Source organism: Dermacentor silvarum, chromosome 11 (genome assembly GCF_013339745.2).
Source record: "Dermacentor silvarum isolate Dsil-2018 chromosome 11, BIME_Dsil_1.4, whole genome shotgun sequence".
NCBI classification, from domain to species: domain Eukaryota; kingdom Metazoa; phylum Arthropoda; class Arachnida; order Ixodida; family Ixodidae; genus Dermacentor; species Dermacentor silvarum.
Genome location: NC_051164.1, coordinates 96,228,886 through 96,241,514, shown reverse-complemented (window position 1 = coordinate 96,241,514; position 12,629 = coordinate 96,228,886). Strand labels below are relative to the sequence as shown.

Genomic DNA, 12,629 nt, shown 5'->3' with positions numbered 1-12,629 from the left:
CAGCTTCTGCTCTAGAAAGGCCTTGCCCAATACGCACTTGATGTATTACGTCCTGGAAACCGCCATTAAGATTATGTTTCACACAAGAAACTGGACGGGATGATGACCGGCGCGTTATCCCAAATATACTTAGGCGCTGCACGCATAATGCGGAAGATGCGGGTACGGCTCCAACCTAGGGCAAGCAGTTTTCACATAGTTTTCATTTTTTTCATTATTGATACATTTCAAATGAGTATTTCACTTATGTGCCCTTTAGTTTCTTTATTGTCTTTTTTTTTTTTTTTTTTTGCTCTGTCCAGCTTGTGTGAGCAGTTCTCTCGCACAAAAAAAAGTACGCCTTTGCTGTAAGCAAATAATTCAGTTCTTTTTTTATTATAACTCTATGTCCTGATGGTGCAGCGGACCTTGCAACTCGCAATGAATAGTTCAGTGCCTCCAAACTTTGCAGACATGCCTTCAAATCGTGTGCGACCACGCTTCACCACAAAGTGCAGCGGTCTTTCGGATTCATCTTAGAGGTCGCTGAACAATTGAAGGTATCGGAGAAGGCTTCCATGTTTGACATTGGTACGTTGACTCTAAAGGAGAGCAAAATACAAGGGCTTGTTAGCACATATGAAAGTATATTTCAAGTACACTCGTTGTTTCTGTCAATGGGGCGAAGTATTTGACTTCTCTCATTTTGTGCCCTGCAAGCACCACAATTGATTCCCGCCAACAACGATGACCACGTGTTGCGTTTTGTGAGTTTGTGAATATGTGAACGAATACGTTGATATATACGTTAGCGGTTCGTGAGTGGTTGGTACCTGTACATTGGAAAATAAAAAAAAATCCTTCGCACCACAATATTTTGTAATATAGATATATCTTTCATGTATGCGGTATAGTTGAGGCAAGGAAAAAAGAGCACTACATCCCTAGATTTTTCGGCAGTCAAGCGCTTCATACATGAGCAGGCATATCTGACTTTGACGGTTCTTTTTTTAATCACGGAGAAACAGACTGCCATCCTAAATATTTTGCAGTTTTCCGCGGCTTCAGTAAACTCTTCAGACTTCCCTTTGAATGTGCTGACGCGGCGCTACCTTACTCCGGGTCACAAATAGCAAACGTTTGCTATCGCGTTTCCGTTAACTTATTTCGCCAGAACGGTAGAATTCACATAATTAGGGCCTCGAATTAATTTCAAACTCTGTATCTCGGCAACTGGTTGCATGAGCCACTATAGGAAGCTTACGGGAAAGTTTTAACGTGGCAGACAGTGGTGTGAAGATAACAGGACTACTTTTCTGGGATCTTGGCCAAGCGTGTGGGGCGTTTTGCGTAAAAGCAGCGAGGTGCCGCAACTGACAGAACGATGGTAGCGCACATGCTGGGGCTGTAATCGAACGCACAACTGAGCCTATACTCTCGTGTGACCCGTTGTACAGTTGTACATTACAATTCGCATTGCTATCTACGATATTCAGAACTAACACGGAAATGATTACGCAGAATATTCATCGCTGATATCAAGTCTGACGCATGCGAAGCTGTATGTTAAAGGGCTTTATGCATATGCTTGCTGACAACATTCGTTAAAATTGCCGCCAAATTTATATAGAACGTTATGTCAATCACAGACGACCTAAAGCAACCGTGACGTACGTTTCAAGCACCGGGAGTTAACATGTAAATTCGGGATGCAGCCCCCCAATATGCCAACCTCCTACGAGAAGCGTTACATTCACAAAGTACATTTAAGCAAAGAAAATCGGTTTTCGCGAGAATATACTTGAGTAAACGGTTACTTTTTCTACCTACATGAAGACGCTGCCTTCGGCACCTATCCGTGGTATATAAACAGTATGAAACATCGTTCCAGCGCACGATTAAACACGGACGAGAAGAGAATTCGTGTTGTCCTTCTCTTCGTGTCCGTGTGTAATTTTGCGCTGGAACGATGTTTCATGATCCTAATCATAACCAACTAGCCCTGCTGTCCACGCTTAGTATATAAACAAAAATATGGGTAATTCAAGTTCGTTACACACCAGTCGTTAATAAGAACCGACTTGAAATCCCATTATGTCCTTAAGCCATCTTCTGATCTTAGATGAATATGGCGTGTCTGAAACAAATACTTTTGAAAAGAATACCCCTGCCTAAATGTATGAGTTGTCGGATGCACACTCTGCTAATAAATAAAAGTAACGTAAAGAAATTGTGAAGTTGTCACTGTTGCATGACACTGGTAACTTGCCATCAGCATTGAAGCTTTGTAGCAACACACCGCGCTGCCACCGAAGAGACGTGCCACGTATGAAGCCTGTATGCAATCCCGCTCCTATCTCGCATTTTCCCTCTTAACACGTTGCACCCTGTAGTGGCGCCACGGCAAAGTCCCCATGGGTGGATTATGTGTGAATATTTAGACAAGTCTGTATATGTGTATATATTCAGACCGAATGCGGGTTTGATTCCACCCAGTAAAGAAGACCCGAGTTGGCGTCAGAAATGTCCATTGAAGAGCGGCCTATACCAAGTGGCACGTGGCCAGAGATGCAAGTTGGCGTAAGAGAGGTTCATTCAAGAGCGGAACACACCCAATGACCCACATGGTTGTTTCGAACTAGACAAACAACCGAATGCTATACCCATTAGACCATGGGCTACCAGTGACCTAAGTTAGCGTGAAAATGGTTGTAGGCTTAGCCCGATAGACAGACATAAAATAGGTGAAAAGGTAGTCCCCTAAAAGTGCATGAAGTTGTGGAAGACAGTTTGTAGTACTAAAATAAAATAAGGGAGATAGCCACTGCATTCTACAGACCAGCATTTTCGCGCCAGCTTCGTATTGTCTTACACTCATCTGCTTCCGCGTTTTTGTAAAATGACGGAAAATGTATAAGCGCTTTGAGGTATACCTGTATGGATCAGGGTTGTGTTGGTCGTACTGAATCAGGAGCTTAAGGTGCTCAGGACGGCTCGCGCTGCACGATATCTGCGGATGAGACCAAGAGTTTTATGCACTAGCGCGTTGAATAGAGGATTGAGTGCTTAACGTTGTTCATCACAAACACCTCTGGTGTGGGACATACCATTCCGTTTGCGATGAAAAACAGCTGATTTCCAGAGATATGTTCCAGACCTTTTAGCCGGGTGTCAATGTTCTTGTACTCCTGTGTGAGAAGTCGTTGATACGCCTGCGAAGCAGGGGTAAGTTTCGCTGAGAATTTCAACATATGCATATGAGTAACGCCTTTAGTAGTGTCTCAAAATTTTATCAATAAGAATATATACAGAAAGCCTAATGAAGAAATCATTTTAAGTGTAAAACGCAAAGGCGATCACTACCAGCATTATTGCTCTATCGGAGAATATACTGCGTGAGCTGTCGGAAGAGGCCACGCAATGCTTTATCCTTTGCAGTAGCTTACACTTTTCCGTACATTTAGGGAGATAACCCGCGCAGAGCTGCTGATAAACTTCGCACAACTTACCGCGAGTGATATTAAGCAAAACTTGATTTGTGTCCTTTCTGCGCGGCCCCATACTTTGGTGGCGCGTTAGTGAGAGTGTCTAACAAAGTGTTTAATGGCTACTTCTGTTTTGAAAAGTGGCATGTACAGGTGTTCCTTCGAGACACCGAAGGTGATAAGTTGATAGCCGAACATGAAGCGCTCAATATTAACTGTGTATCGCCTCGCAGTCTGTGGACGCGATAACAAAATAAACATGACAGAGAAGATCACAAGAGAGCGGGAAAATATGGGGACAAAGTGTTCTTGTTTTGACCTGACTTTCCTTTTAGTTTTATGCACCCTCAGCTAATGGTTCTGGTTAATAAAATATAAGTGCGCGCCATGTGTAGAAAATATACGAACAGTACTGACTACGCTCCACTCAAGCCGGGTTTATATTTGACCGAGTTTTGTTTGGTAATACATTTCACGCTAGAAGCACGCCAAGAATCACTGCAACTCACCTCGAAAGCCAGACGGAGTCCACCGTTATCAGCAATGTCCTCGCCTACAGTGCTTTTGGCATTGAGCTGCAATGAATAAGCAACCTCAACCGCACTTGAATCATTCAATGTACAATATTCAAACATGTACAATAATCGTCAGTGCAAATGAAAAGCCGAACACTTCTAGAAGTATATTCGCTCTAGTAAAGGAGTGATGCCTTTGAAGGCACATATTTGTAGCAGTGAGTAAATTTCGATCTACTTTTTTTTCCCAATGCATTATTCCATATAGAACAGAGCCGTTAACCAGCCCGTCTGTAGCGGTGATAGTGGTGGGTACACATATAACCCAATTTGTCAAATGTGGGTTGCATCAAGCGGTGTAAGCGCCGGCGTAGAAGGCGAGTGCCATGCTCTTTTAAAGACGATAGTCTTTCTTGGGGAACTTAAACGCTGAAAATTTGGTCTGTCTGTCTGTCTGTCTGTCTGTCTGTCTGTCTGTCTGTCTGTCTGTCTGTCTGTCTGTCTGTCTGTCTGTCTGTCACCCGATTCAGCCACCCGGCCAAAGTTGGACCACTTGCTTACCGCCCACACTACTTAAACTGGTACGGCTGTTCATACTTGTGAACGTTATCGATCAAAAAGTAAATATTACGCATATCTGAGGCGCAACATCACTAGGTAAGTATTAGGAGGTGTGTTCCTTTAATAGAAAATACATAGATACGTAACTCTAAAGACCCTAGTTTCTTAAGCTGCGCTGAAAATGCCATGCTATGCGCACCGACGAACGACGTTCCCCGACTGCGTGCCGACGAGCGCCCTCTGCCATGGAGGAAGGAAACCCTCTGCACAAGCTCATGTTTCCCGATGTATTGCCAGATGGCGTCCATGTCTCACGCAGCGCCTCCTCAATTTTATCAATGCCAGCCAGATGCGGCCGATTCAACATAAAGGAAGCGCTGTCTGAGGCAGGGCAAAACATAAATGCCGCTTGATGAAATAATGCGGTAAAATGAAATCTGTTCAAACAAACCCCCATTGCATTTATCATGCCAGGACGGAAATGGTACGAGAACAGCATCACGGGTGGCCGCGGATCAGACCAGCACTCATGTAGTACGGCCGGCAGAAGACTATCGTCTTTCGACGACATTTGCAGCGAAGCACGCAGATACGCGGCAATTTTTTTTCTGTCGCCAGAGTTCCCTTTCTGTCACAGGGGTAGAAGGAGGCGAGAGGCGTCAAATCAGGGCAAGGCGTGCGTGGCCGACTCGAGCTCGGGGAGTAAGAAGGTGTAGCTGTATGAAAAGCGGGTTGAGGGCACCAGTCGGGTAAGATTATACAGTCGTGGTGACGCTGGAGATATCGTAGGCCTAGTGATGGGGCGCAGAAGCCACAAAGGAGCAGCAATTAAGTTTAGCCACCGCGAGCATCCGAGGTTCCTGTGGTAGACAGCACTTTATATATATATATATAGGGTGAGCGCAACCTTCACTGGGGCTCGGCTCTCGACCATGAAATTCCCTGGTTGTCGATAAGCCGTGGTGTGGAACTGTTTTGTTCGAAAAGTAATGACTAAGTGTTGCGACTATTGTGCACGTAAATTGGCGTCTCGTTCAGTTTTCACAGTGCCAGTATGGCCGAAACCTGAGATCGAGGTGGACATGAAGACGTCATCAATCATGTCCGCAATAAGGAGAGCGTGAGGTCACAGCGTAAAACAATCGACCATCGTGAGCAGGTATCTCCAATCGTGCGGAGTGGAGAAATGGTCAAGGACGTCAATGTGCGAGGGATGAGGGCGCCCACCGATTGGTAGAAAATCATGAGGTGGGGATTTAGTGCCGCGTCTTGTTTCAGCATACTGGCACGGTGTACGCAATTGCGGGCCCATAGACGAATATCCGTGTTCATGTGCGGCCAAACGTTTAATGAGGTGTCGTGTAGCTCTTATGCATGCATGGCAGATGCCAGGAAAAGAACGGAACCAGAGGCGTCGGTAGGCCTCTGGAATATATGTGCACGGAAGAGGCGTCGATAAGACACATTTCAGCGAGCCTGATTGGTTTGGTTGACGTACATCTGAATGCGGAGAGAGCAAGGACTGCCACGCAGCGCTTCGAGTGCTTGTCAGGCGTGGCGCATAAAATCAGGTTATCAGTGTAGATAAGGACATTCTGGGGCCCGCACGTCACCCGGGTTTAAGAAACATAATTGTGGGCACGGCAAGGTACGGAGACGAAGAACGTAAGATGACGAAAACAAAACTTGCCCAATTTTCTTTAATTCTGATTCATGAAAAAAAAAAACAGAACTTCATGCATTTGCATAGGCTAAATGGGATTCGAGCAGACTCAAAACGTAGTTATTACTATTGTTTTCATGGTTTCAGGTCAGCAGGTACCACAGGAATCTGGTGATCTGCCTTGAGAAGAACTACTTTTCTGAAAATATTGCTCCCCGCCAGGTTTGATGGATGGTTATTCTAAATGTGGGGAAGCGGATGAGTGACGTGGACTGTGCAGGCTAACTCTCCTCAAGACGCTTTAATGTCCGCTGCTAGTGTCTGCTGAAGTAATCCCAAAGTGTTTGCTAGGATTTAAAAAAAATGTCGCAATTCACGGTGAGGGTTCAAGCTCCTGGCCTACAGATTAAGAGACGAAGATGCTACATCACAGTTATTCCGGCCAAGCTTCCGCAAAGACCAATTCTGTGCCTTTAAGAGTCTGCCTGTCGCCTGGCGAGCTTGTTCAAATGCTTTGCTAACAATATTTGCTGCAGCCTAATAACCAGAGCCAAGACAGAATAAGTAAAAGGAAGACAGTGGTAACAAGCTAGAAACAGCTAAGGAAAAGGGTAGATGAGAAAGTCGTGTTTGTCCCCTTTTCCCTTACTTTGCAACGTCACCTGCAGAAACCTTACAACTGGAACGAAAGTAATAAATCTTCTTTGTCTTCTCTGTATATAGTCGTCTGTAGGCACGTATCTGCAAATCTTTGCTGTAATCGATAACCGAACAACACAGTGCAAGACTTATTGCGCGTGTTCTAGCACCACCTATCGAGGCAATGCTTCGTAATAAATGCACCACTTCGATTTTTCCAATACGAATAAATTCACATGGCACGTTTTCTTAATATGAATAAGGTGAAGATGTCAAAAACACAGTAAATATTACGTTCGTCTCGCAATAAGCAAATATTATAACGTTAAACCGTGCTATGAAGGAAGCAAAATCTTAATTTGCTATGCCATAACCCTACGATCACCACACACATACACACAGGTTGCATTTATTTGTTTTCCTAATTTTGCCGTATGCTTTGAGCCTTCAGCGGCCGCAACACTTCACCCTGTTCGATCCCTACCGGGTTGCAAACTGTCTAAACATACAGAACGCATTGTTTTGCATAATCATTAGCTTCAAATAATAATCCATTGTAGTACTAGAACACATTTACGTCATAACAATTTAACTATGCCACACCGACACTACTTAGCGAATAAAATTTATACGAAAATTCTCACCGTCATGTTTGCTTCCTCGTCGGTGATATTTCCGTATTCATACTGGAAACATTCGGCCCTCTTCATGAACTCAGTGCGAGTTTTGTTGGTCCACCACTGTTTGAGTGCACCTTCTGCATCGAACTGACTTCCTATTAAGAGCACAAGTTACCTTATGATGTTGTGGAACGTCCACCAAAGTCGGCAGTTATGTCACGATGGGCAGCTATATCCCACTGTCCCTTTGTTGGCAATGGTGTAATTCACAGGACGAACAAGCACGCTTAAAGTTTAAACCCTTTAAAGCACAAAAAAATGCAGCCTGTAGATACTGCTGTCATGAACATTCAAGAAAAATATTCCGCTGCATGTACCTTGAAGCCCACACACTAAAACATACATTTGCTCTCCCCACGGGCTTTCGAGGCTCACTCTACAATGTCGCAGTCTATGCTGACGGACCACGCTACGAGCCGTATAGACGTAAGTCATTAGGCGATTGTTCATGATGTTGAGTTTCCCATGCAAGCGAAAACTCGCGCCCAAATGCACATCCGTCATTCTTCTAGCAAACGAGGATGCGACGTACTGCCCGCTGTTACGACTGGCATTTAGCACAGTTGTGCCCGGCGGCTGTTTTCTACAAGGAATGCTGCACCGACAGACCTGTGGCAATGAAATGTCATTCATGCACTTCGTTGACTTGTAAGGCCGGGGAGCTGGCAACTTGACCAGCGTCACCTGAGACTAATGGACATGCCATTATGTTTCGTACCCTCGGCTGTCCGACAGCTCAGAGCGGATGGGCGAGACGAATTCTGAGTCATCGGTCTCGTGCATCGTTAAACGACATCGTCACTCTTTTCCGTCACGGTATGGACTATGACAGTCAAAGAAAAGAGCTCACTTGAGACGACGACAACGCCGCCCTTCGTGGAAATGCTATTTAGCGTGAAGGCGCCTCTCTCTGTCAAGCAGATATTCATGAAAAGCCTCCTCATTCTTGCAAGCGGCCAACAGCAAGACTTTCCTTGGGAACGGATAAAAGTTGAGGTTCCCAAGTCACCAAGCGGTTCCTGTATGTGGGGGTGGTTGCGCAACCTTGGATGCGTAATCCGGCGGAACGGTGCAACGTCGGAGGCGGGATCATGCGAACGTTTCGGTGATTGTGATTGGACGAGAACAACAACAGTGAATTCCCCTACCAGAGAAGGGGGGGGGGGGTGGAGGAACGGCTTAAAAAGCGGACCTTCAGTGCTGTGAGCGTGCTCGTTCGTGCTCATACATTGAAAACTCTCGAAACGTAAATGCTGGAAATAAACCATTTTTTGCTCCTCTTGGATGTCGCCCCGGATCTCTTGATCAACCGGCACCATGGTACATCACCAGCTACGTAAACTCGTAATGGCCGCTCGGACACGAGTCGCAACAACTGGTGGTTGACTGCGGTGAAATGGAACCGTCAGTCAACGCGAGTCCAAACACCGCGTTGTCAACACTTCCTTGTCGCACTCGAGCACTTTTGTCAGTGGCCAACCTTCAAGGGTTATCGTAAGTCCACCACTTAATCAAAAAGAAAGCTATGATAGGTAAATGAGTGTTGTCGGCGGCACACAGGTGACAGTAACTACGTTGTGATGAGAGATAATGAAGAAAGTCAACATTTTGTTCTGCATATCTGCTTTATAAGTATAATTGATATTTATATTGTCATATTTATTTGGGGAATATATTTAAATTATCCTAACCCACTCATGTGGGTTGTCATGTTTAAATAAAAAGTGTTCAAGGGCCTCTTTAGGCTGCACAGCTTATGTGGTCAAGGAAGCAGTCACAGGCCTGCGCGGCACACGCAGCAGTCCCAGCCTATGTTGGAGGAGTGAAGGAGTGGGCCGGAGGAGTGGCTCCATAGGAGCTCCATTTTCGGCAGCACGCCCTAGAGGGCCTTCGCAGCGAAGTGTCTTAGCGTCGTTTTCACGAGAATGAACTGAACTGTCCGCCCGGCGTCGACGGCGAGCTACGGCTTGTGCTGCTCTCTCCACAGTGGTCTGCTGAGCCCGACGTCGCCTGGCTGCAGCCGCGCGTGTAGTTCTATGATTCGCTTCTTCAGCGGCGGTTCGTACGTTGCGAGGAAGCGCCGTAACTTGAACCGAAGAGTAAACACAAATGTGTTGTGAACCCTTGACACGTGGCACAATAAGATGCAATGCAAAGTTTGCACGAATCGACGCTACGCGGCGCGCATCTTACATCGCGTGTAAAGTCCATATATAAGAAAAGTACCGCCATCCTTTGATAAACGCCGCTTCTCTCTCTCCTGTATCTCCGATTGGACGATGATAGCGCGCTTTTCACTTCTTTTATTTTCTTTTTTTCCGCCTCAGAGCCATGTTGCAAGTCCACTGCGCAGCCGCAGTCGCCGGCGGCGGCGCGCGCCCGGCCTGAAAGCTTCAACGTGGACTTTCTAGGTGCGCCACCGTCGACTTGGCTTTCGCAAGCAAAAAGTAAAGAAAAAGGCAAGCGCTTTAGGAGAGGAGGTGGCGGAGGAAAGAGTAGATGGCGGTACTTTTCTTATATAGGGACTTTAATCGCGTGTAGAGTACTGTATACTCTAATCGCGTGACTCCTCGCGCCCTAGGACACGTGGATAGAGCATGTTTCTGCAGCCAGCAAGCATTGGCGTGGCTCAGTGGTATAGAGTTCCCATTCTTGGCGACAGTTGCGACAACATCGACAACCGAAACGGTTATTGGAATGAGCCCATAACAGCTTACGCTGTGAAACATTTCTTGTGCGTAAGCATGTGCTCGCGAAATTATGTTGCTGTAAAGCAGTATATCAAAACATGAATTTAAATATGTTAGGATAGTCAGCACGAGGGCTGGAGCACCTAACGACATCGACCATCAAATAATCAGGATGTAATATGGACAGAGTTTGTGAGCAGCTGTACAGCTGGGTCAAAGCTAAAGCGAAGCATCAAGATATCAGAAAGGCAGCAAAAAAATTCTATGTTGGGTATTTGTAAAAAGTTTAAAAAACGAGCCCGCATGTTTTCCTATTGTGTATTGAGAGTTTGGCCTGCTTAAATCTATTGACATGCACAAAGCAACAACTGAGCGGCGTGAATAAATGCGTTTGATATTTTATTGCATGCAATAGGATCAATTCATGTTCATGTTCAATACCCCAGAAAGCGTATACTTCAGTGTGTGCGGCTCACTCAAAGACTTACCTGTGTCGTCAAAGCCATGTGTCATTTCGTGACCAACCACCGTGCCTATGGCTCCAAAGTTGAAGGAACTGTCGGGAATAATAGAGTTGCGTAAACAGGTAAAATACACTTTTTGAGTAATTGACCCATATTTTTATTTATAGAATGCGATGTAGAAGCAATATACAAGAGCAGCGTATATTGGCCATCACTCTGGCTGTTGGTAATTGAAAGTTACTATTAAACTGGCTCAAGGACAGAGCCCTCCGGTGACATTTTGCACATTTATTGCTTCGTCGCTTTGAATCCTTCCAAAAAAGATACCGGTAAGTCATTGAGTAAAATTTTTAAATCTTATATGAAATGAACTGAAGGCGAAAGTGTATGAAGTGATTTTACGGTATTCTTGATCTCAGTTTACGTGAAAATTGGCGTAATCTCTTCTAAATCCTTGAATCATCAGAGATGACCAAAAGCACCCATTATGTGTTTTTCACAACACCACCAGATGACACGAAAATATAAGACGTAGTATCCACATTTCAAATCACCACACGATGCTACACGTTCATCTGTGTGTTTAGACAAATAAAAGCTGATTTTACTACAGCAAACGCAAGGAGACGGTCAGTTTCACCGCGTACATGGGTATGCTGCTTTCAGCATTCTATCGGGGTGATTAAAAAATGAATTCTTTGAGTTCGTAACATACCTGTTGGTGTTAAGAGCTGACATTATTATTGGAACCTTGATTGTTCTCGTTATTTTGACCACTGACATTGCACTGAAGAAATCTTTGAACCAGACGTTATGGGATGTTCCCCCTTAATCTTTGACTATGTGACCGCCTGCTTGATATACCATCTGCATGTACAATCAGTCGATTCTTTAACCGTACCATGCAAGCGTTGAATGGCTGGTCGTTGAACACCTTCTAATGGCACTAAGTGACGCAATCAGCAAGATCAAGAGAGACCAGCAAGAGATCAACAAGTGCTTGCTGATTTGGTCGCATGGCACCGTTAGAAGGTGCTCGCTGGCCGGCTAGTCAATGCTCGCGTGGTACTGTTAAAGAATCGGTCGTCTGTACATGTGCATTTTATGCGTAATAAAAAAGGTTCTCATTCTGATTTGGAAAGTTATGATTCTGAGCTGTCTTCGTACCTCAGGAGGGTATATTTTGTGTCACTAAGCAAAACAATATCACCGCCCCTTCCGCTCCTGAAGATGATCGAACAGCGCAGCTGTGTTAGTTACACCGAGTGTTGCGAGTGTTACATGTGTATGTGTTGCACGTGATGCCATTGCGTAAACACAAACACAGATATACAACGGGAATTTGTACTCGTCTTATATTGAAACATTGCGAGGCGAGAAGAGGCAGCGACTTCCGATGCTAATCGACGAGTGTTCAATTTTAACGCGACAGCGTTAAGGGCCCCGTGTAGCAGAAAACCCGGCGTCGGCCTCGGCGTCGGCCTCGGCGCTGGGGGAAATAATCATGCCAAACCACATCATCCCGAACCACCCCGACCACACAGGCCTTCCCCGTGGCGCAGGGCGTCAGTGTACAAAAATTAAATTTCTCAAAGTAAAATCTGTCAGAAAAATCGTAAAGTACGACTTAAGCACAACCTACAGATGTGCTGACGTCGGAGATCGTAGTTTGAAAATGCGAGAAAAAAAGCCTGATAAGCAGCCAATGATCTTTGAATGCTATCGCGTTGCTTAAGTGGCGAAGCTTAAGGGTGCTCCATTTCTGATGGTGTTTCGCTGTACTTTGGTTCTAGGCAACATTGAGGAGAATATTGAAAACCTAGCCTTTCTAAATTTTGATCGGGCCCCATGTAGCAGAATATACGGTGTCGGCGTCAACGGCGTCCAATAACGCTATCGCGTTCCACTCTTAAAGGCGAAGCTTAAGCGTAATCCAAGTTTTTTTTTTTTTCG

At 45.2% G+C, this 12,629-nt stretch overlaps 1 protein-coding gene across 1 annotated transcript in view; it reads right to left on the bottom strand.

Annotated features, from left to right (window-relative positions):
• Positions 1-347: 347 nt before the first annotated feature.
• The window catches only part of LOC119432759 (neprilysin-1-like), a 38,211-nt gene continuing 25,929 nt past the window's right edge, over positions 348-12,629 (bottom strand). The window contains exons 15-20 of the mRNA XM_049658382.1: positions 10,701-10,768; positions 7,487-7,617; positions 3,974-4,039; positions 3,087-3,191; positions 2,913-2,989; positions 348-581 (exon numbers count right to left, since the gene is read on the bottom strand). Coding sequence (XP_049514339.1) covers positions 482-581; positions 2,913-2,989; positions 3,087-3,191; positions 3,974-4,039; positions 7,487-7,617; positions 10,701-10,768 — 547 coding nt within the window. The 3' untranslated portion in view covers positions 348-481. The remainder of the gene's footprint in view (positions 582-2,912; positions 2,990-3,086; positions 3,192-3,973; positions 4,040-7,486; positions 7,618-10,700; positions 10,769-12,629) is intronic.